The 25,242-nt window shown below is 48.5% G+C and overlaps 1 protein-coding gene across 1 annotated transcript in view; it reads left to right on the top strand.

Annotated features, from left to right (window-relative positions):
• LOC149462256 (contactin-associated protein-like 5) overlaps positions 1–25,242 on the top strand; it is a 577,382-nt gene that overhangs the window by 484,674 nt on the left and 67,466 nt on the right. The window contains exons 20-21 of the mRNA XM_089677193.1: positions 15,402–15,535; positions 19,935–20,022. Of these exons, the coding sequence (XP_089533319.1) occupies positions 15,402–15,535; positions 19,935–20,022 (222 nt within the window). The remainder of the gene's footprint in view (positions 1–15,401; positions 15,536–19,934; positions 20,023–25,242) is intronic.

The raw sequence follows: 25,242 nt of genomic DNA, 5'->3' as shown, positions 1-25,242 counted from the left end.
TGTGCGAATTGTAGCCTGTTTCCTGTTCCCAGATGACAGGAGTGGCACCATGTGTGGTCAACTGCTTCTGTAGCCTTCTGCTGTAGCCCATCTGCTTCAAGGTTGGATGTGTTGTGCGTTCAGAGATGGTATTCTCCATACCTTGGTTGTAACAAGTGGTTATTTGAGTTAGGCTACGTTCACACTAGCCTTGTGTGCAGGCGGCAGAGAGGTGTTTGGGAAGCGTTTTTACCGCTTCCCAAACGCCTCTGCCAATTCTGCACATTACAGCACATGGTGCTGTTCTAACGGGAGCGTTTGCGTCGCGTCGCGGCAAAACGGACGCCTCTGGTCGAGTCAGGAGGCTTTGAAGCCTCCTATTCTCGTCTATGGTGCCGCTCCGCAAACGCCGTGCGGTTGCGACGCGGTTGCGGGGCGTTTGCGGAGCGGTAACACCACTCAAACTGCATTATAGGCGTTTGTGGGGCGTTCGCTCGGCAAACGCCTAGCAACCGCCGCTAAACCGCGCATGCGGCGTTTGCGGAGCGTTAAAAAACGCTCCGCAAACGCCGGACCAACGCTTGCCAAACGCTATAGGGGCGTTTGGCAAGCGTTGGCAAAACAGCCTAATGTGAACGAGCCCTTACTGTTGCCTTTCTGTCATCTGGAACCAGTCTGCCCATTCTCCTCTGACCTCAACAAGGCATTTTCCTCCACACAACCGCCACTCACTGGATATTTTCTCTTTTTCGGACCATTCTCTGTAAACCCTAGAGATGGTTGTGTGTGAAAATCCCAGCAGATCAGCAGTTTTTGAAATACTCAGACCAGCCTGTCTGGCACCAACAACCATGCCACGTTCAAATTCACTTAAATCCTGCTGTGTCAACTGACCATAGGTTTAGGTACGTGTCAAGCCTTCTGTGGTAATTCGCAAGAGGTCGGTGAGGGTCAAACTGTAGTTTGGTGGAAGGAACCTCGGACTGGAACTCTGCTTTGAACTTACTGCCACAAAGTTACTGAAGAAGTGCCCACCTTCCCTGCAGCTCAGAACAAAGAAGACCCCAGGACCTGCTGTGTCATCTGACCATGGGTTTAGGTACGTATCCAAACTTCTGTGGCAATTCGCAAGAGGTCGGTGAGGGTCAAACTGTAGTTTGGTGGAAGGAACCTCTGACCGCAGCTCAGCTTTGAAATTACTGACACAAAGTTACTGAAGAAGTGCCCACCTTCCCTGCAGCTCAGAACAAAGAAGACCCCAGGACCTGCTGTGTCATCTGACCATGGGTTTAGGTACGTATCCAAACTTCTGTGGCAATTCGCAAGAGGTCGGTGAGGGTCAAACTGTAGTTTGGTGGAAGGAACCTCGGACCGGAGCTCAGCTTTGAAATTACTGACACAAAGTTACTGAAGAAGTGCCCACCTTCCCTACAGCTCAGAACAAAGAAGACCCCAGGACCTGCTGTGTCATCTGACCATGGGTTTAGGTACGTATCCAAACTTCTGTGGCAATTCGCAAGAGGTCGGTGAGGGTCAAACTGTAGTTTGGTGGAAGGAACCTCTGACCGGAGCTCAGCTTTGAAATTACTGACACAAAGTTACTGAAGAAGTGCCCACCTTCCCTGCAGCTCAGAACAAAGAAGACCCCAGGACCTGCTGTGTCATCTGACCATGGGTTTAGGTACGTATCCAAACTTCTGTGGCAATTCGCAAGAGGTCGGTGAGGGTCAAACTGTAGTTTGGTGGAAGGAACCTCTGACCGGAGTTCAGCTTTGAACTTACTGACACAAAGTTACTTAGAAATTGTGAACTTTGGTTCTGTCCTATTACTGCACATAGAAGCAATATTGAAAAAAGGCGCATCCACCAATGTTCAACCAAAAGACAAAAATAAATTAACCCATAAAGTTGTATCCACAAACCCCTTAACCCACAGGTGTGAAACTGGGGGCCCTCCAGCTGTTGCAGAACTACAAGCCCCATGAGGCATTGAAAGGTTGACAGTTACAAGAATGACTCCCATAGGCAGAGGCATGATGGCACTTGTAGTTCCACATCAGTTGGAGGGCCGTCAGTTTGACACCCCTGCCTTGGCCCATAGATGATCCAGAGGAAGGCAAAAAAAACACCCTTATAAAACATTATTCAATTTGCACCAACAGGAAAAAACTATTTCTTTGATCCCCTAAGGCTATCGGATATTCCCTGGATCAACATTTCACAATGTTAACATTTATAAATATTAATATCTACTTATATTTTGTGCATTTACAAATTCATCCATCTCTTTTATAAATCTGTCCACTGACTTGGCTAGATCCGTCTCCTTTGGCATGTTTTCACAGCTTTCACCTCAAAGAATCCCTTTCCATATGGGGAATTTAGACCTCTTTTTTTCTTGGTGCAAAGAATGTCCTCTTGTTTTCTGCAATGACCTTAAAGCATGGCGGCCCTCCAGATGTTGCCAAACTACAAGTCCCATGAGGCATTGCAAGATTGACAGTTACAAGCATGACTTTCAAAGGCAGGGGCATGATGGGACTTGTAGTTTGGCAACAGCTGGAGGGCCGCCAGTTTCACACCCCTGCCTTTAAAGTGATACTAAAGTCTTGTTTTTTGTTTGTTTTTTTATAACAGACATGTTATACTTTCCTGCTCTGGGCAGTGGTTTTGCACAGAGCAGATCCTCCTCTTCTCGGGTCCCCCCGCAGGGGCTTCTGGCCCTTCCCTCCTGTCGGGTGCCCCCATAGCAAGCAGCTTGCTATAGGGGAACCTGAGCAGGCGTGATCCCGAGCCTCAGCTCTGCATGTCCATTCACACACAGAGCCGCATCACGGCTCCGCCCACTCTCTTTCCTGACTGGTTCACTGGTTGTGATTTGACAATGGCTCTTGCTGCTGCCTCAGCCAATTAGGAGTGAGAATCCTGGAGAACAGAGGCTCTTATGGACATTGCTGGATCAGGTAAGTGTTGGGGGGGGCTGCTGCTTACAGAAGGTTTTTTACCTTCATGTTTATCATCTCACGCCTGGAATACTGCAACTCCCTTCTCACTGGCCTACCCAAACAAACGCTATCCCCGCTTCAGTCTATCCTGAACTCAGCGGCCAGACTCATCCACCTCACCAACCGCTCCACATCTGCCACCCCCCTCTGCCAATCCCTCCACTGGCTCCTGATTGCCCAACGGATCAAATTCAAATTGCTAACTCTGACATACAAAGCCATTCACAACATCGCCGCAAACTACCTAACCGACCTGATACCCAAATACCACCCTACTCGTGCCCTCCGCTCCTCACAGGACCTCCTACTCTCTAGCTCCCTGGTCTCCTCCTCCCACGCCTGACTGCAGGACTTCTCCAGGACTTCCCCCATCCTCTGGAACTCCCTATCCCAATTCATCAGACTGTCACCTAGCCTCCTCACCTTCAGGCACACCCTGAATACCCTCCTCTTCAGGGAAGCCTACCCCACCCTCACCTAACAACTGATCTCCTCCACTTCTACCACCACTCCATCCCCCACAGCCATTTCCTCCTGTACCTCTACCCCCTCCCTCCTAGATTGTAAGCTCGAAAATACTGTATAATAACAATAATAATGTTTACAGAGCATTAATATTGCCTCTCGGGGGATCAGGAAGGATTTTTTTCCCAGCAGGAGCAAATTGGATCGTGCTTTGCTGGGTTTTTTTTTGCCTTCCTCTGGATCAACTGTGGGTGTAGGATTATAAGTTTTTTAATGGTTGAACCGGATGGACTTTTGTCTTTTTTCAGCCAGACTAACTATGTAACTAGGATGAGGCTCAGGTAAGTGTTGGGGGGGGGGGGGGCTGCTGCTCACAGAAGGCTTTTTACCTTCATGCATACAGAACATGAATATGAAAGACCTTGAGCCTTTACAACCAGTTTAATGTGAGTAATTTCCCATCATGTTTACTCTGAGTGCCTGGCCTTGTTTTTTTGCATAGTCAATTACCCCACTAACAATGTTTTTGCTTGAGATACATTTTCTTGTGTGGTACCTTTAAAGTGATTATAAAGGTTCAAGTATTTTTTTTTTGCATTCTATGCATGAAGGTAACTCCCAGCCCCCCAATAATCACCTGAGCCCCATCACAATCCAGTGTATTCTGCTACATATTTGGGGTAAAAATAAGCCAAAACAGTGTATATTATTTAGTCTGTGTGAAAGCTGAAGCGTCTACAAACTATGGGATATATATTTGAAAATTTATCAGTGGAAACTCTAACATGCCAGAATCTGGTATGGTGGTGATCAGGATGCTCATATGGGGTATGGCAGTGATCAGGACTCTGGTATGGGGTATGGCAGTGATTGGGATGCTGGTATGGGGTATGGCGGTGATCAGGACGCTGGTATGGGGTATGGAGGTGATCAGGACACTGGTAAGGGATATGGTGGTGATCAGGACGCTGGTATGGGGTATGGAGGTGATCAGGACACTGGAAAGGGATATGGTGGTGATCAGGATGCTGGTATGGGGTATGGAGGTGATCAGGACACTGGTAAGGGATATGGTGGTGATCAGGACGCTGGTATGGGGTATGGTGGTGATCAGGATGCTGGTATGGGGTATGGTGGTGATCAGGACGCTGGTATGGGGTATGGCAGTGATCAGGACACTGGTAAGGGGTATAATGGTGATCAGGACGCTGGTAAGGGGTATAATGGTGATCAGGATGCTGGTATGGGGTATGGTGGTGATCAGGACGCTGGTATGGGGTATGGTGGTGATCAGGACGCTGGTATGGGGTATGGCGGTGATCAGGATGCTGGTATGGGGTATGGCAGTGATCAGGGTGCTGGTATGGGGTATGGCGGTGATCAGGACACTGGTAAGGAGTATGGTGGTGATTAGGACGCTGGTATGGGGTATGGTGGTGATCAGGACGCTGGTATGGGGTATGGCGGTGATCAGGACACTGGTAAGGGGTATGATGGTGATCAGGACACTGGTGTGGGGTATGGCGGTGATCAGGACACTGGTGTGGGGTATGGCGGTGATCAGGACACTGGTATGTAGTATGGGGGTAATCAAGACGTTGGTATGAGGTATTGTGGTGATCAGGATGCTGGCATGGTGTATGGCATGATCGGAATGCTGAAATGGCATATGGCGGTGATCAGGACACTGGTATGAGGTATTGTGGTGATCGGGATGCTGAAATGGCATATGGGGGTGATCAGGATGCTGGCATGGTGTATGGCAGTGTTTTTGTGCTCAGTGGGACAGGTCACAAGGGCTGCATTGTTTATTGTCCCTACACTGGGGCAGTGATCAGGGACACGGGGGTGGCTGGCACTGCAGACAGTGAGACACCTGACAGGCGGCTGTACACTCACAGGCTGCAGCATCGTTTCTTTCTATTCTTACATTAAGAGCAGAGAGAATCGATCATTTCTTTCAGTTTTTAGTGTTTACTATGTGATCACCTGGACACAGCAGTAATGTGATCCGCTGTGTCTGGGCGACATACTGATCCCTGGACTCCCGGGTGCGCACCCTGTGAGCCACGAGGGAGCCGCAGATGCGAGCTGACATACAAGCACGTTAGCCCGTTTAGGCAAAGCTTCCCGTCCGCCATCTATAGACTATGGGTGGACGGGAAGAGGTTATAACCAGGGGCGGACTGACCATTTGGAAACCCGGGCACTGTCCGAGGGCCCGGGGTCAGTAGGGGGCCCCATGAGATGCCCCTGGTACCTTTTTCATAGGCTTTTTTGAGTTTAGGCAAGGACACAGGGGCCCCATGATCCCCTATTGCCCGGGGGCCCCATGAGTTGTCAGTCCACCCCTGGTCCCATCATCATTATCCCCAGTGCTGTCCGCGGCTAACCATGACATTCTGTTCAGTAGGAGGAACGGTGTCCAGGCAGAGGGGTTTCGTGGGATGTATCCGCTACCTCCAGCTGAACGGCCTGACCTTGGAACTTGAGTTTAGGCAAGGACACAGGGGCCCCATGATCCCCTATTGCCCGGGGGCCCCATGAGTTGTCATAACAAAAAAAAAAAAAAAAAAACTTTGCCTTTAATATGACTTTCAAGTCTCTATTACAAATACATGGATGTGGTACAAGCCCTGCCCGTACTTTTATGTATACAAGGAGCATTAATGTATACAAGGTGATCATTCCACCCCTTAATCGCCTCTTCTCAAGGGTTTGGTCTATTTACAGAACAGACACTTCCTATCGACAGCAATTACCAACTTACCGACCTCGGGTAAGTGTCTGGAGCCGGCTGTGTGTGATTGGAGTGGCTCTCCCTCTGGAGTACCGGACAGTAATACCCAGAGGAGAACTAAATCCCAACTCACTTGACCCAAAAAGGAACCAGCAGGACGTATCTCAAGACCTCACAGCAGCTGAAATAGCTGTGATAAGAAATTAATTAGGATGATTCACCTCCTAAATCTTCAGGAAAATGTTGTGTCTACAGAAATGTCTCACAACACTTCGTCCTCCGCCGCGCCAATAATATTTGCTAATGTCTGGCCCCCTTTCTTTAATTAAGTCCTACCTTAATTATTTTTTTTTTTCTTTGGGCTCGTTAAGGCTCCATACTCAAAGACAGGAGACTTCGATAAATGAAAAGTGTTCTTAATCATTTTAATTGTTTTGCTGCACAAAATGTTCATCTTGGAGAGAATGTCCTCTGATTCCGACTCACCGAACAACCGCGGGAATTTATGGCCGTTTTCTCTATGAGCTGACAAAGTGAATTCTGAGAGGTAGCGACAGTCATGGCCAAAAATCTTGTCCCCCCCCCTCCCCCCCCCCCGCATTTCTGTCAGATAACGCACCACGTCGCCCAGAAAATTGTTGCAATTACAAATGTTTTGTTATTCTCGTGTTTATTTCTTGTGTTTTTATTGGTATGACACAAAAAAAGAAACAAAAAGCCAAATCGGACACATTCCACGCCAATTGATGAGGCCTTTATCCTCATCAATGTGGGGACAAGGTGCTTAGCAGGGGGGCCCACATGTTTAGGCCATGTGGCCTGCTATGGTTCCGGAGGGGTTGGGCACTTATGTTCCAGTGCTGGATCTAGACTGTGTGTTATGGGGTCCATTGAAAAATGTCAGAGGGAAGAGGATGCGAGGTCAACAGGGCATTGTATAAGAGTCAGTAGGGAAGTGTACAGGGGGTCAGCAGGGCAGAGGATAGGGTCAACAGTGTACAGAGGCCATTAGTTTGTAGGGCAGTGGAAAGTGGGTTGTCTAGGCAGGACAGAGGACAGGGGTTAGGAGGGCAGGGTACAGGGGTCAACAGGACAGAGGACAGGGGTTAGCAGGGTAGGGTACAGGGGTCAACAGGACAGAGGACAGGGGTTAGCAGGGTAGGGTACAGGGGTCAACAGGACAGAGGACAGGGGTTAGCAGGGTAGGGTACAGGGGTCAACAGGACAGAGGACAGGGGTTAGCAGGGTAGGGTACAGGGGTCAACAGGACAGAGGACAGGGGTTAGCAGGGTAGGGTACAGGGGTCAACAGGACAGAGGACAGGGGTTAGCAGCGTAGGGTACAGGGGTCAACAGGACAGAGGACAGGGGTTAGCAGGGCAGGGTACAGGGGTCAACAGGACAGGGGACAGGGGTTCGCAGGGTAGGGTACAGGGGTCAACAGGACAGAGGACAGGGGTTAGCAGGGCAGGGTACAGGGGTCAACAGGACAGGGGTTAGCAGGGCAGGGTACAGGGGTCAACAGGACAGAGGACAGGGGTTAGCAGGGCAAGGTACAGGGGTCAACAGGACAGAGGACAGGGGTTAGCAGGGCAAGGTACAGGGGTCAGCATGGCGGAAGACAGTTGTCAGCAGATTTGAGAACAGTGTCAAAGCTGGCAGGGCACTTAAGAGATCTCCTCCCCAGACAGCACATAGCTGTCTCCTGATCTGAACCCAATCCAACACCTATGGGAAATTGTGAAGAGACAAGTGGAGCATCACTCTCCATCCAGCATCCAGGATCTAACAGAGGTCGTTCTTGAAGAATGGAAAAAGATTGATGTTGCCTCTCCATTCTTCCTCCATACTCGGGGTCCTTGGGCCTCTCCATTCTTCCTCCATACTCGGGGTCCTTGGGCCTCTCCATTCTTCCTCCATACTCGGGGTCCTTGGGCCTCTCCATTCTTCCTCCATACTCGGGGTCCTTGGGCCTCTCCATTCTTCCTCCATACTCGGGGTCCTTGGGCCTCTCCATTCTTCCTCCATACTCGGGGTCCTTGGGCCTCTCCATTCTTCCTCCATACTCTGGGTCCTTGGGCCTCTCCATTCTTCCTCCATACTCAGGGTCCTTGGGCTTCTCCATTCTTCCTCCATACTCAGGGTCCTTGAGCCTCTCCATTCTTCCTCCATACTCTGGGTCCTTGTGTCTCTCCATTCTTCCTCCATACTCGGGGTCCTTGGGCCTCTCCATTCTTCCTCCATACTCGGGGTCCTTGGGCCTCTCCATTCTTCCTCCATACTCGGGGTCCTTGGTTTCCAAATGAGATGCAAAAGTTGCTCTCATCAGAAAAGAGGACTTTCAACCACTTAGCACCAGACCAGGTCTGTATTTCTTTAGCCCAGGTAAGACACTTCTGACGTTGTTTGTTGTTCAGGAGCGGCTTGACAAGAGGAATACGACATTTGAAGCCCATGTCCAGGATCCGTCTGTGTGTGGTGGCTCTTGATGCACTGACTCCAGCCTCAGTCCACCCCTTGTGAAAGTCCCCAACACTTTTGAATGGCCTTTTCCTGACAATCCTCTCCAGGCTGCGGTCATCCCTGCTGCTTTTGCACCTTTTTCTTCCACACTTTTCCCTTCCACATAACTTTCTATTAATGAGCTTTGATACAGAACTTTGGGAACATCCAACTTCTTTTGCAATTCCCTTTTGAGGCTTTCCCTCCTTATGGAGGGTGTCAATGATGGTGTCAGATCAGCAGCCTTTCCCATGATTGTGATTCCTACTGAACCAGACTGAGAGACCATTTCAAGGCTCAGGAACCCTTTGCAGGTGTTATGGCTGAATGAGCTGATTAGAGTGGGACACTTTGAGCCGAGATTATTCCACCTTTTCACAATATTCTCATTTTCTGAGATTGTGGATTTGGGGTTTTCATGAGCTGTAAGCCATAATCATCACAATGATGACAAATCACGGCTGGAACTATCTTGCTTTGCATGGAATGAGTCTCATATATTAGTTTCACCTTTTAAGTTGCTGCACTGAAATAAATGAATGAATGCACCATATTCTCATTTTTCGAATTTTACCTGTAGATTCTGGGTTTACTTACATCTTAACTTTTTTTTTCTGCTGTTTTAACACACGTACTGAAATAAAAGAAAAAGAAAATATATTTTAAAGTTACATTTTTTTCAGCTCGTTGAGTTGCAAAAAACGACCAAAAAAAAAAGCCACAAAAAAACAAACAAAAAAAAAAAAACCCAGAAAATCAAACAAAAAAAGCAAAAAAACCCCCAAAAACCAGAAGAACAAACATAAAGCAAACACAATGAATATACAGACAGTGGACTACAATGCCCTCCCCACACGGCTCTCCCGGGTAGCAGATACAACACACGTCTCAGAACTCCAGTAATTAAAACATTACAGCAACACAAACAATGTCGCTATAAAGCTGCTTTGTATTAAACACGGACAAACGCTGCCGGCAGTCGGCATAATTAGCCGTTTTACGAGAATTCGAGTTTTTATATTTTGGACTTCAAATGCCACTTTAACCAATATGTATTATTTTTTTTTTTTATCAATTCCCATTTAATTGTTTGTTCTTTTTTTATTACAACGGTGAGGAATCTAGCCGCTTCCCAGCCACCCTATAGCAGAACTACTGCTACAGGGCGACAGGGCTGTGTGAAATCACGTATGTATACGTGATTGTGCAGTTGTGGGTAGGGGGCGCGCGCATGGCCCTACCGGCATCGCCATTGGCGGCTAGAGGTGTCGGTCACTTGGTCCCGACCTGGGATTCCCCGCCGGAACCCGGCCGATCGTCGAGAAACAGTGACAGGGTAGAGATCTGTGTGTGAACAATACAAATCTCTCCCCTGTTAGCAAGGACATGCTGCTTTGTATCTCTCTGCATAGCAGCATGTCTCCCTAGTAAAATACTCCCAGCGCACAGTTAATCCTTTGATCGCCCCCCTGATGTTAACCCCTTCCAGCCCAGTGCCATTAGTACAGTGGCAGTGCTTTTTATTAGCACTGATCACTGCATTGGTATCACTGGGGATGTCAATGATACCAAGTCAGTTCCCCCCCCCCCAAGTGTCAGTATGTCCTCCGCAGTCCCGCTATAAGTCGCTGATTGCTGCCATTACTAGTATATAAAAAAAAAAACAGTATCTATACCGCCATTTGTAGCTTTAGCTACAGCTTTCACGTAAACCAATTAATTTACAGTGACAGGGAGAGACCTGTGTGTATACAACACAAATCTCTCCCCTGTCAGCAAGGACATGCTGCTTTGTATCTCTCTGCACAGCAGCAGGTCTCCCTAGTAAAACACACACAGCACACAGTTAACCCTTTGACCCCCCCCCCCAGAAGTTAACACCTTTGATCGCCCAAGGACATGCTGCTTTGTATCTCTCTGCACAGCATGTCTCCCTAGTAAAACACACACAGCACACAGGTAACCCTTTGATCGCCCCATGTGTTAACCCCTTTGAAAGCCCAAGGACATGCTGCTTTGTATCTCTCTGCACAGCAGCATGTCTCCCTAGTAAAACACACACAGCACACAGTTAACCCTTTGATCCCCCCCAGATGTTAACACCTTTGATCGCCCAAGGACATGCTGCTTTGTATCTCTCTGCACAGCATGTCTCCCTAGTAAAACACACAGCATACAGGTAGCCCTTTGATCGCCCCATGTGTGAACCCCTTTGATCGCCCAAGGACATACTGCTTTGTATCTCTCTGCACAGCAACATGTCTCCCTACTAAAACACACACAGCACACAGGTAACCCTTTGATCGCCCCAGATCTTAACCCCTTTGATCGCCCAAGGACATGCTGCTTTGTATTTCTCTGCACAGCAGCGTGTCTCCCTAGTAAAACGCACACAGTTAACCCTTTGATTGCCCCAGATGTTAACCCCTTTTTGCCCAGTGCCATTAGTACAGTGTCAGTGCTTTTTATTAGCACTGATCACTGTATTGGTGTCACTGGGGATGTCAGTGACAGTTAGTTCCCCCCCCCCCCGGTGTCAGAATGCCCGCCGCAGTCCCACTATAAGTCGCTGAGCGCCACCATTACTAGTATACAAAAAAAAATGCAGTATCTATACTGCCATTTGTAAACGCTATAACTTTCATGTAAACCAATTCCTTTACACGTATTGGGATTTCTTTTTTAGCGAAGAAACGGAGCAGAATACATTTTGTCCAAAATTTATGTCAAAATTTGATTTTTTTTATATTTTTTTACTGGATATGTCTAATGGCAAAAAGTCAAATTTCTAGGTTTTGTTTTTCACAATTGTCGATCATTCTTTGTTTATAATGCAAAAAATAAAAAAAAGCACAGGCAATCAAACACCACCAAAAGAAAGCTCTACTTCTGGGGAAAAAAGGACATAAATTTAATTTGGGTGCAGCGTCGCATGACCGCGCAATTATCAGTTAATGTAACGCAATGCCGTATCGCAAAAAATTGCCTGGGGGGGGGGGGGGTAAATCCTCTGGAGGGCAAGTGGCTAGGCAACATATTAAAAAAAAAAACTCTGAAAAAAGATTAATTAGGGCTCATTTACTTAAAGCGGATTTGCAGTGAAAGTTACTAAACCCCCCACAGTACAATCAGTCTGTAGATGCAGGAAAGCATGCTTGTTATACTCACTGTGGAACCTAAGGGGTTAATCCTCCACATTGTGTAAAAAGGATGTTTGATCCTGTCTTCTCTAATCCTCCCCTTCTTCTACTGTCCCCAATCCATCTGCTGACAGTACAGAGCTCTAGGAGGCATTCTGTACATGCTCAGTTTGGTGTGTATGGCTAGAAATTTTTTTTTTTTTTTGCTTTGGGAGAGTGTATGTGATCAGCACAGGGTCCGGGGAGAGCAGATATAGTGAATGCAGGGTCCGGGGAGAGCAGATATAGTGAATGCAGGGTCCGGGGAGACCAGATATAGTGAATGCAGGGTCCGGGGAGAACAGATATAGTGAATGCAGGGTCCGGGGAGACCAGATATAGTGAATGCAGGGTCCGGGGAGAGTGGATACAGTGAATGCAGGGTCCGGGGAGAGCGAATATAGTGAATGCGGGGTCCAGGGAGAGCGGATATAGTGAATGCAGGGTCCGGGGATAGCGGATATAGTGAATGCAGAGTCCGGGGAGAGCGAATATAGTGAATGCAGGGTCCGGAGAGCGGATATAGTGAATGCGGGGTCCGGGGAGAGCGGATATAGTGAATGCGGGGTCTAGGGAGAGCGGATATAGTGAATGCAGGGTCTGGGGAGAGCGGATATAGTGAATGCAGGGTCTGGGGAGAGCGGATATAGTGAATGCAGGGTCCGGGGAGAGCGGATATATTGAATGCAGGGTCCGGGGAGACCAGATATAGTGAATGCGGGGTCCGGGGAGAGCGGATATAGTGAATGCAGGGTCCGGGGAGACCAGATATAGTAAATGCAGGGTCCGGGGAGAGCGGATATAGTGAATGCAGGGTCCGGGGAGACCAGATATAGTAAATGCAGGGTCCGGGGAGACCAGAGATAGTGAATGCGGGGTCCGGGAAGAGCAGATATAGTGAATGCAGGGTCCTGGGAGAGCGGATATAGTGAATGCAGGGTCTAGGGAGGGCAGATATAGTGAATGCAGGGTCTGGGGAGAGCGGATATAGGGAATGCGGGGTCCGGGGAGAGCGGATATAGTGAATGCAGGGTCTGGGGAGACCGGATATAGTGAATGCCGGGTCCGGGGAGACCGGATATAGTGAATGCCGGGTCCGGGGAGAGCGGATATAGTGAATGCGGGGTCCGGGGAGAGCGGATATAGTGAATGCGGGGTCCGGGGAGACCGGATATAGTGAACGCGGGGTCCGGGGAGAGCGGATATAGTGAATGCGGGGTCCGGGGAGACCGGATATAGTGAATGCGGGGTCCGGGGAGACCAGATATAGTGAATGCAGGGTCCGGGGAGACCAGATATAGTGAATGCAGGGTCCGGGTTGAGCGGATATAGTGAATGCAGGGTCAGGGGAGAGCGGATATAGTGAATGCAGGGTCTGGGGAGAGCGGATATAGTGAATGCAGGGTCCGGGGAGACCAGATATAGTGAATGCAGGGTCCGGGTTGAGCGGATATAGTGAATGCAGGGTCCGGGGAGAGCGGATATAGTGAATGCAGGGTCCGGGGAGAGCGGATAGATAAAGCAAATGAGCATTTAGGCCGACCTTGTGGATATACATATGTCTCTCTCTCTATATATATATATATATAGCAGGGGCGGACTGACCATTTGGAAACTCTGGCACTGCCCGAGGGCCCGGGGTCAGTATGGGGCCCCATGAGATGCCCCTGGTACCTTTTTCATAGGCTTTTTTGAGTTTGGGCATGGTCACAGGGGCCCCATGATCCCCTATTGCCCGGGGGCCCCATGAGTTGTCAGTCCGCCCCTGATATATACTCTATATTTACAATCAGTGCATGGGAGGATTTTCTAAAACTGGAGCGCCCAGAATCCGGTGGAGCTGTGCATGGCAGCCAATCAGCTTCTACCTTCAGCTTGCCCAATGAAGCCTTGACAATAAAACCTGGAAGCCGATTGGCTTCTATGCAGATCTGCCGCAGACTCTGTGGGCTCCGGTTTTGGCACCTCTTCCGCATGGTATTTCTTTTTTGTCGTTAACATATTTTATTACTGACTTGATAACAGGAACATTCTTATCTGCAAGTTTTGTACCTTCTCCCGTTTCCGCAGAAGGAACTAGAGGGGGGCTAGAGGGGGGCTAGAGAGGGGGCTAGAGGAGGGCTAGAGAGGGGGGCTAGAGGGGTCTAGAGAGGGGGGCTAGAGGGGGGCTAGAGAGGGGGGCTAGAGGGGGGGCTAGAGGGGGGGCTAGAGAGGGGGACTAGAGGGGGGACTAGAGGAAGGACTAGAGAGGGGACTAGAGGGGGGCTAGTTGGGGGACTAGAGAGGGGGCTAGAGGGGGCTATAGGGGGTACTAGAGAGGGGACTAGAGGGGGGCTAGTTGGGGGACTAGAGAGGGGGCTAGAGGGGGCTATAAGGGGGACTAGAGAGGGGACCAGAGGGGGGCTAGAGAGGGGACTAGAGGGGGGCTATAGGTAGAGGGGGGACTAGAGGCGGGACTGTTTGTATTCCATTTCGGTGTCCCGGCAATTGGCTTCTAGTTTTACTATGATCCTAAATTATTCAACTACATACATGAAATCCACGGGAGAGCATAAATCACGGCCTAGACAGGTAATTATTGGGCAAAATAATTGAAAACAAGATTTGTTGCTAGAAATGTGCGGGGGCGCTCTTATGAAAATTCAATTTCTAATATATCTCGGAGTGTATGGGGTGTTTACTGGTTTACATTCACATCCTCTCCCCAAAGGAATTGAAGATCCATAAAAAAAACCCCACAGTATTGGATGTTTGGGGTTTTTTAGGGTTTTTTTTATATAGGTGAGATGTGACAATTTAAATCCCAGAACTGACTACAATAAAAAAAATGTTTGCTTAGCTATACACTAGCGGCTGTTGTCACCTTCAAAGTAGCCCCCTTGTGAAGCGATGCGGTTTTCTAGATGGCTGTGCTATTGCCAGAAGCATCCATGGGATTTGGTTTCCGGAAAGCGGCGTAGTATCTTTGTCGCGGCGCGCTGGATGCCCAGGATGTCATCAAATGTGCGTCCTTTTAAGGCATTTTTACATTTTGGAAACACCCAAAGGTCGCAGGGTGCTAAGTCAAGGGAATAGGGTGGCTGGTCAAGTTTCTGAAGGCATTTTTGTCCAGGAACTCGTGAACATGTAACGCATCATGTGCAGGAGCATTGTCGTGGTGGAGAATCCACTTGTCAGGCCAGGGTTCCGGTCTTTTCCTCTAGATTCCTGTAACCTTTTCATTTTCCACATTTGCATCCGTCCTTTGCCTTTTTGGCTGCCCACTTCTTGCGTCGTCGACTGATTACAGTCCGGCCCCCTTAAGGCAGAAGACCAGAAAACTGGCCCTTTGTTTGGAAGGTGTGGAGACCCCTGCTCTAGAGGAAGAGTCACTCTGCCAACGGGAGGAATGTGAACGACCTCTAGAAGTTAATTAAAAAAAGTTCACTGTCCAGTTTAGCATTGCGTTCGATATTCTCGTATACACCATGAATATGTCATGTTTATGTTTTCTGGTCACAAGGTTTATTTTCTGGATTTCTTTTTTTTCCAGGTAGTTTACAAGTGAGATATAAACTTGGCAGAGAAGGGATGCACGTGTTCACATTGGACTTGAAGGGTCCAGAAAACCACCCAACGCGGCATCATGTGAAGGTCACCAGAGAAGGGAAGGAACTGACAATCCAGGTAATGTGGGGGATCTAGATTTATCCTGGCCATGCTAAGTATGGGGAATGAGATCGATCAAAGAAATATTCCATCAAATTATCACTTCCCTCCCCATCCCCCGTCAGAGATTCCCTGTTTAGTGGAACCAAAATTTAAGATCCGCAAGTAAAAAGTCTAATGAGAGCTCCAGAGCAAAGATCCAGAATCCAAAAGTGTGTCATATTATTGTTTGCTGATAACAAGACACCAAAGAGCCAACCAGCTTTGGGAGCGCCAACAAGTCATCATCCAGGATTCTAGAAGTTCATCTCTGTCCAGGATTCCAAAACTCTTTATCCATCTAGAATTCTAAAAGTCTTTATTATCCAGGATACTAGACGTTGTTAGTTATCCAGGATTCTAGAAGTCTTTATCCATCCAGGATTCTAGAAGTCTTTATCCGTCCAGAATTCTAGAAGTCTTTATCTGTCCAGAAATCTAGAAGTTTTTATCCGTCCAGGATTCTAGAAGTCTTTATCTGTTTAGGTTTCTAGAAGTCTTTATCCGTCCAGGATTCTAGAAGTCTTTATCTGTTTAGGTTTCTAGAAGTCTTTATCTGTTTAGGTTTCTAGAAGTCTTTATCTACTCAAAATTCTAAGTTTGTATCCATCTAGGATTCTTTCATATGGGATTCTAAAAGTCTTTATCCGTCCAGGACTCTAGAAGTCTTTATCCGTCCAGGACTCTAGAAGTCTTTATCCGTCCAGGACTCTAGAAGTCTTTATCCGTCCAGGATTCTAGAAGTCTTTATCCATCCAGGACTCTAGAAGTCTTTATCCGTCCAGGATTCTAGAAGTCTTTATCCATCCAGGACTCTAGAAGTCTTTATCCGTCCAGGATTCTAGAAGTCTTTATTGATCCAGGATTCCAGAAGACTTTATCCATTTAAAAATTTGAAATGTTTATATCTGTTTAGGATTTTATCATCTAGGATTCTAGACGTTTTTAGTCATCCAGGATTATAGAAGTCTTTATCCGTCCTGGAGTCTAGAAGTTTTTATCCATTCAGAATTCTAAAAGTTTATATCTGTCCAGCATTCTATCATCTGGAATTCTAGAATTGTTTTATTCATTCAGGATTCTAGTAGTCTTTATCCATCCAGGGTTCTAGAAGTCTTTATCCGTCCAGGGTTCTAGAAGTCTTTATCCATCCAGGGTTCTAGAAGTCTTTATCCATCCAGGGTTCTAGAAGTCTTTATACGTCCAGGGTTCTAGAAGTCTTTATCCATCCAGGGTTCTAGAAGTCTTTATCCATCCAGGGTTCTAAAAGTCCTTATCTGTCCAGGGTTCTAGAAGTCTTCCATCCATCCAGGGTTCTGGAAGTCTTCCATCCATCCAGGGTTCTGGAAGTCTTCCATCCATCCAGGGTTCTGGAATTCTTTATCCATCCAGGGTTCTAGAAGTCTTTATCCGTCCAGGGTTCTAGAAGTCTTTATCCATCCAGGGTTCTAGAAGTCCCTGCACGCGCACCCCAAATCCGAAAGAAAGCTGCACGTTGTCGCACCTGCCACCTGCTTGCAGTACATTGACTTTGAGCGGGTCGGCAAGTGGTTAAAAAAACCAAAAACTTTTTCTTAGTCTTTATAATCACTTTTAGATTTAGATGCAAATTAGATTGCATGTTCCAGAACACCTATACCGAAATTCGAGAACATTCTGCGAGCAGACGGGTTGTGGCTTTTTACTCCTGGTGGTCTGAGGTGCACAGAATGTAATTATCCCGCCGTGTGATTATATCATCCTGACATTGGAAGTGACATCTCACCAAACACATTCAAGTCCAATGGATGCTCTACATTGCGCACCATGTCTCATTCTTTATTTACCCCTTCCAGTCCGGACACTTTCACCCCCTTCCAGTCCGGACACTTTCACCCCCTTCCAGTCCGGACACTTTCACCCCCTTCCAGTCCGGACACTTTCACCCCCTTCCAGTCTGGACACTTCCCCCCCCTTCCAGTCCAGACACTTCCCCCCCTTCCAGTCCGGACACTTTCACCCCCTTCCAGTCCGGACACTTTCACCCCCTTCCAGTCCGGACACTTCCCCCCCTTCCAGTCCGGACACTTTCACCCCCTTCCAGTCCGGACACTTCCCCCCCCTTCCAGTCCGGACACTTTCACCCCCTTCCTGTCCGGACACTTTCCCCCCTTCCAGTCCGGACACTTTCACCCCCTTCCAGTCCGGACACTTTCACCCCCTTCCAGTCCGGACACTTTCCCCCCCCTTCCAGTCCGGACACTTTCCCCCCCTTCCTGTCCGGACACTTTCCCCCCCTTCCTGTCCGGACACTTTCCCCCCCTTCCTGTCCGGACACTTTCCCCCCTTCCAGTCCGGACACTTTCCCCCCCTTCAGTCCGGACACTTTCACCCCCTTCCAGTCCGGACACTTTCACCCCCTTCCAGTCTGGACACTTCCCCCCCTTCCAGTCCGGACACTTTCCCCCCCTTCCAGTCCGGACACTTTCCCCCCCTTCCTGTCCGGACACTTTCACCCCCTTCCAGTCCGGACACTTTCCCCCCCTTCCAGTCCGGACACTTTCCACCCCTTCCTGTCCGGACACTTTCACCCCCTTCCTGCCCGGACACTTTCCCCCCTTCCAGTCCGGACACTTTCACCCCCTTCCAGTCCGGACACTTTCACCCCCTTCCAGTCCGGACACTTTCACCCCCTTCCAGTCTGGACACTTCCCCCCCTTCCAGTCCGGACACTTTCCCCCCCTTCCAGTCCGGACACTTTCCCCCCCTTCCTGTCCGGACACTTTCACCCCCTTCCAGTCCGGACACTTTCCCCCCCTTCCAGTCCGGACACTTTCCCCCCCTTCCTGTCCGGACACTTTCACCCCCTTCCTGCCCGGACACTTTCCCCCCTTCCAGTCCGGACACTTTCCCCCCTTCCAGTCCGGACACTTTCACCCCCTTCCAGTCCGGACACTTCCCCCCCCCTTCCAGTCCGGACACTTTCACCCCCTTCCAGTCCGGACACTTTCACCCCCTTCCAGTCTGGACACTTCCCCCCCCCTTCCAGTCTGGACACTTTCCCCCCCTTCCAGTCCGGACACTTCCCCCCCTTCCAGTCCGGACACTTTCACCCCCTTCAAGTCCGGACACTTTCACCCCCTTCCAGTCCGGACACTTCCCCCCCTTCCAGTCCGGACACTTTCCCCCCCTTCCAGTCCGGACACTTTCCCCCCCTTCCAGTCCGGACACTTTCACCCCCTTCCAGTCCGGACACTTTCCCCCCCTTCCAGTCCGGACACTTTCCCCCCCTTCCAGTCCGGACACTTTCACCCCCTTCCTGCCCAATCCAGTTTTCAGCTCTGAGCGCTATCACACTTTGAATGACAATTGCGCGGTCATGCAACACTGTACCCGTATAAAGCGTTATATCATTTTTTTTCACACACAAACAGAGGTTTCTTTGGTGTATTTAATCACTGTTGGGACTTTATTTTTTTGCTATATAAATGAAAAAAGTCTTAAAATATGGCGGGAAAAAAACTTTGAATGACAATTGCGCAGTCATGCAACACTGTACCCACATTATATAATTTTTTTCACACAAATAGAGCTTTTTTTTTGTGATATTTGATCACCACTGGACTTTTTATTTCTTGGTATATGATGAAAAAAGACACTTTTTTTGGGGGGGGGGGGAAATGTGTTTTTCTTATAACATTTTGCAAATAAACAATCTTTTGTCAAAAATCCTGGTCAAAATATATTCTGCTACTATTTTTGGTAAAAAAAATAACACAAATCAGTATTTAGAAAAACAAAATTCTAATTTAAAAAAAAAGTTTGTATATTTTTATTTTTTACATTTTTATTTATTTATGTATTTAGGTTTTTTTTATTACATACCATCACCATAGCAGTACAGTGTCACCATAGTGAGAATGTAATACTTGTAAGGGGTGATCAGGATTTTATACTTTTTTCAACACTGTGATTACTTTTACAGCCATGATTATGATTGGTCACAGCTTATCACATGATACAGGGCTGCTGTGAATGGCCTTGTACCATGTGATCTCTGTGATCGATCACATAGCTTACAGTAGTAAACAGTGATGCCAGGAAATGACATCTTGTTTACTACTGTAAATGTGATCGCTGATTGGCTAATCAGCAATCACATGGTACTGGGGCCACTCACGGCACATCCATGTTGCGCTGTGCCTGGTGGACACGGGGCACAGATCGTGCCACTGCGTGCTCCCAGGGAACGCACGCAGGCGTCAGATGCGTGGAGACTTTAAGGACTGTCCGCTGCTCCGGTGACAGCATGGAATTGCTTTGTGCGCACTGCGACTGTTAGATTCTTCTGTAATGTATTTTTATATTATTTTGTAACAAACATTTTTTTTATTTTCAGGTTGACAAGATCCTGAAGCAGCGGCATCATTTTTCATCGGATATCTATTTCAAAGCCATCAAGTCTCTCACCCTGGGGAAAGTCTTAGGTAGGACCATTTGATTTGAAGGTTTGCGCTCTGTGGGGGATTTTGTATTACTTTTTAACCTTTTTGCGCCCAAAGTATGCAAATATATGCGGCCTCTCAATGGGTGGGCCTTGACCCTGAGAGGCCGCATGTTTGAGTACCAAAATTTAAACAAACCCATGCCCAGTGCAAGCACCCTGCACGCTCCAGGCATTGTTACTGGTACCCAATGGAAAGCTCCCGATCGCTACTTGGGACCTTTCTGATCATGTGACTACTGTGACAGCCAATCACAGCGGCCTCACCTCCCAGAATCAGAAACCACTTAAAGGGCCAGGAGGTGCCAGTCTTCAGAGGTTAAAGGTGATTTCTATCCTCCCCTTCAGTCTTGCACAGGTGTTCCAGCTCCTCCCCTTCAGTCTTGCACAGGTGTACTGGACCCTCCCCTTCAGTGTTGCACAGGTGTACCGGCTCCTCCCCTTCAGTCTTGCACAGGTGTACCGGCTCCTCCCCTTCAGTCTTGCACAGGTGTACCAGCTCCTCCCCTTCAGTCTTGCACAGGTGTACTGGCTCCTCCCCTTCAGTCTTGTACAGGTGTACCAGATCTTCCCCTTCAGTCTTGCACAGGTGTACTGGCTCCTCCCCTTCAGTCTTGTACAGGTGTACCAGATCTTCCCCTTCAGTCTTGCACAGGTGTACTGGCTCCTCCCCTTCAGTCTTGCACAGGTGTACCAGCTCCTCCCCTTCAGTCTTGCACAGGTATACCAGCTCCTCCCCTTCAGTCTTGCACAGGTGTACCGGCTCCTCCCCTTCAGTCTTGCACAGGTGTACCAGCTCCTCCCCTTCAGTCTTGCACAGGTGTACCGGCTCCTCCCCTTCAGTCTTGCACAGGTGTACCGGCTTCTCCCCTTCAGTCTTGCACAGGTGTACAGGCTCCTCCCCTTCAGCTCCAGTATATATATATATCTATATAGATATATATATATACTTCATGTTGAAATGTGTTTTTTATATATTACAAAATATATGAAAAATATTTGTAAAAATACATTTTCAACTATACTGTATGTCTTTAAAAATACATTTAATCTACATTTTTGGAATGCATTTACAAATATATGTAGAAATATATGTTAAAATAAACTTTTTTAATGTTAACAAAATCTGAAGAATATTTTTTTTAAAAATATACTTTTAAAAATATTTTTTCATATATTTTGTATAAAAAATGCATTTCAACATGCAGTGTATATATATATATATATATCTTGAATACGGCCAAAATTGTAGTGGTAGTTTTTAAAATATATTTAATATATATTTTCCTTCCATATGGGATTGGAGAGGGATTAGACCCCGTCAGCTTTTTATTGCTGTCGGTGCCCCCCATTAAGGAGAATCGCCCCCTCTATTTGTCCCATTTACCATTATCACCCAGAGTGAAAGCAAAAAAATTCCCACATTTTGGGTTGTCCCCAGAAAAGTAATAGAGGGGAAATCTTACAATGGGGACACTAATTCTAGTGATCTGAGATCCAATGGATTCCCCTAATTTGCAGGGATTTTCTGCCACTTCCTTTTTTGGCTATGGGACAGGGAATGAAGAGAAGTCTCCCCAATGGGACACAATGAAACACAAAGTTGATGCCCTGAGAGCCCTGATGTAGGGCCACCCAGGTCCTATACAGGAGTTGCTAGAGAATTGGGTCTCCTGGTGGTCCTGCACAGCCAGGCAACATTCCTCACAGACTTGTGTCCAGGACACAGTAAACAGTCCTTGAGCTTTATTTTTTTGGGGAGGATTTTATTAAGGGGCAGGGGCAGGGGCGGACTGACAACTCATGGGGCCCCTGGGCAATAGGGGATCATGGGGCCCCTGTGTCCTTGCCCAAACTCAAAAAAGCCTATGAAAAAGGTATCAGGGGCATTTCATGGGGCCCCCTACTGACCCCGGGCCCTTGGGCAGTGCCCGAGTTTCCAAATGGTCAGTCCGCCCCTGTTAAGGGGTAAATAACTTGGATGGGGTAAGGGGTATATGGGATGCCCAAGGGAACTGCAACTGAGGACAACTCCCTTGAACTATGTACAAGTCTTCACACAGCAAAATTCTCTTCTTGGAAGGCTCTCCAACCACTACTGGTGTTCAACCCCAGACCCCAAATAATCCTCCTCTATCCAGCTGACTGGAGGAATCCCTGGGCGGGGGACCCAGTGCTTACCATTTTAAGGTACAGTAAACAGTCCCAGGCAAGGAGCTAATACAGTTTTCCACCAGAGTCCTGCTTTCCTCTTAGCTGGCCCAGGGGGCGTAGGATTACTCACTCAGTCCTGTTCCTATGAGCTGGTGGGTTGGTCCAGAGAGAGCGGATATAGTGAATGCGGGGTCCGGGGAGAGCGGATATAGTGAATGCGGGGTCCAGGGAGAGCGGATATAGTGAATGCAGGGTCCGGGGAGAGCGGGTATAGTGAATGCGGGGTCCAGGGAGAGCGGATATAGTGAATGCGGGGTCCGGGGAGAGCGGATATAGTGAATGCGGGGTCCGGGGAGAGCAGATATAGTGAATGCGGGGTCCAGGGAGAGCAGATATAGTGAATGCAGGGTCCAGGGAGACCGGATATAGTGAATGTAGGGTCCGGGTAGAGCGAATATAGTGAATGCGGGGTCCGGGGAGAGCGGATATAGTGAATGCGGGGTCCGGGGAGAGCGGATATAGTGAATGCGGGGTCCGGGGAGAGCGGATATAGTGAATGCGGGGTCCGGGGAGACCAGATATAGTGAATACAGGGTCTGGGGAGAGCGGATATAGTGAATGCAGGGTCTGGGGAGAGAGGATATAGTGAATGCAGGGTCCGGGGAGAGCGGATATAGTGAATACGGGGTTCGGGGAGAGTGGATATAGTGAATGCGGGGTCCGGGGAGACCAGATATAGTGAATGCAGGGTCCGGGGAGACCAGATATAGTGAATACAGGGTCCGGGGAGAGCAGATATAGTGAATGCAGGGTCCGGGGAGAGCGGATATAGTGAATGCGGGGTCTGGGGAGAGCAGATATAGTGAATGCAGGGTCCGGGGAGAGCAGATATAGTGAATGCGGGGTCCGGGGAGAGCGGATATAGTGAATGCAGGGTCCGGGGAGAGCGGATATAGTGAATGCAGGGTTCGGGGAGAACGGATATAGTGAATGCAGGGTCCGGGGAGAGCGGATATAGTGAATGCAGGGTCCGGGGAGAGCGGATATAGTGAATGTGCAGGGTCTGGGGAGAGCGGATATAGTGAATGCAGGGTCCGGGGAGAGCGGATATAGTGAATGCAGGGTCCGGGGAGAGCGGATATAGTAAATGCAGGGTCCGGGGAGAGTGGATATAGTGAATGCAAGGTCCGGGGAGAGCGGATATAGTGAATGCAGGGTCCGGGGAGAGCGGATATAGTAAATGCAGGGTCCGGGGAGAGCGGATATAGTGAATGCGGGGTCTGGGGAGACCGGATATAGTGAATGCAGTGTCTGGGGAGACCAGATGTAGTGAATGTAGGGTCCGGGGAGAGCGGATAAAGTGAATGCGGGGTCCTAGGAGACCAGATATAGTGAATGCAGGTTTTGGGGAGAACAGATAACGTGAATAAGGGTCCTAGGAGACCAGATATAGTGAATTCAGGGTCCGGGGAGACTGGATATAGTGAATGCAGGGTCTGGAGAGAACGGATATAGTGAATGTGGGGTCCGGGGAGAGCGGATATAGTGAATGCGGGGTCCAGGGAGAGCAGATATAGTGAACGCAGGGTCCAGGGAGAGTGGATATAGTGAATGCAGGGTCCGAGGAGACGGATATAGTGAATGCAGGGTCCAGGGAGAGCAGATATAGTGAATGCAGGGTCCGGGGAGAGTGGATATAGTGAATGTGGGGTCCAGTGAGAGCGGATATAGATAACTCAGGGTCCGGGGAAAACAGATTTAGTGAATGCAGGGTCCAGGGAGAGCAGATATAGTGAATCCAGGGTCCGGGGAGACCAGATATACTGAATGCGGGGTCTGGGGAGAGCGGATATAGTGAATGTAGGGTCCGGGGAGACCAGATATAGTGAATGCAGGGTCCGGGGAGAGCAGATATAGTGAATGCAGGGTCTGAGGAGAGCGGATATAGTGAATGAAGGGTCCTAGGAGACCATATATAGTGAATGCAGGGTCCGGGGAGAGCAGATATAGTGAATGCGGGGTCCAGCGAGAGCGGATATAGTGAATGCAGGATCCGGGGAGACTGGATATAGTGAACGCAGGGTCTGGAGAGCAGATATAGTGAACGAAGGATCCAGGGAGACCAGATATAGTGAATGCAGGTTCCGGGGAGATCGGATATAGTGAATGCGGGGTCCAGGGAGTTCAGATATAGTGAATGCAGAGTCCGGGGAGATCAGATATAGTGAATGCAGGGTCCGGGGAGATCAGATATAGTGAATGCAGGGTCTGGGGTTTAGTAACACTTTAAGGGCTGCCCTGGCCCCATGCCAAGCCTCCTGCTTGGGGATTGGCCAAGGTCAATCGGATTAGATAGGTGACTCTGATATCACAGTAATCTCATCCTGCAGAAGCCTCCAAGAGGACTTGCCAACAGACAAACAATAGGTGACTCAATTAACTCAATTAACAATGGGATGCCTAGGCGACACCTAGGCGGCACACAATGGGAAAAAGACAGTAAATACATTACATAAAGAGTCCTCAGCATCAGGTTTGTTTTGAGCTGATTATATTAACATTTTCTTAGAGTCTCTGAGACTAGGAAGGGGGTGGGGGGTTGAAACATTCAATCCTGGTTTGAGCATCCCAATTCTGTATCCTGGTCTTCTAGTTCTCAGAGTCTGTGGGTTTTCGGGAGACACAGACTTGAATCCGAAGTAAACTGCTACAAAGGTCCCCCCAGGAGCGCACCAAGGAATGGAGCCTCCTCAGATGCCAGTGCCATGGTCAATAGGCAAGAGGCTAGCCTGTAGTCCCCTCCAAAAGCCCCATCCCGGTTGGATCTGCCATAACAAGTAAAATAGAAAGCCTCCATGTACACAATCCTATATCCACAGCTGATACAGAGGAAGGCAAAAAAAAAATTCCCCTACTAAGCATGGTCCAATTCGATTTTGTTGCGTAAAAGTAATCCTTGGCTGAAAAAATGAATCCAGCTATAGGGTGAGTGAGGAGGAGCACCCAGTACAAACGTTCATGACACTGAAGAAGTTTAGGTCCAAGTGTT

Source organism: Staurois parvus, unplaced genomic scaffold (genome assembly GCF_062004578.1).
Source record: "Staurois parvus isolate SC_StPar_1 unplaced genomic scaffold, SC_StPar_1.0 ptg000179l, whole genome shotgun sequence".
In the NCBI taxonomy this organism is placed as follows: domain Eukaryota; kingdom Metazoa; phylum Chordata; class Amphibia; order Anura; family Ranidae; genus Staurois; species Staurois parvus.
The sequence above is the reverse complement of the archived record's forward strand: the minus strand, read 5'-3'. Positions and strand labels throughout refer to the sequence as shown.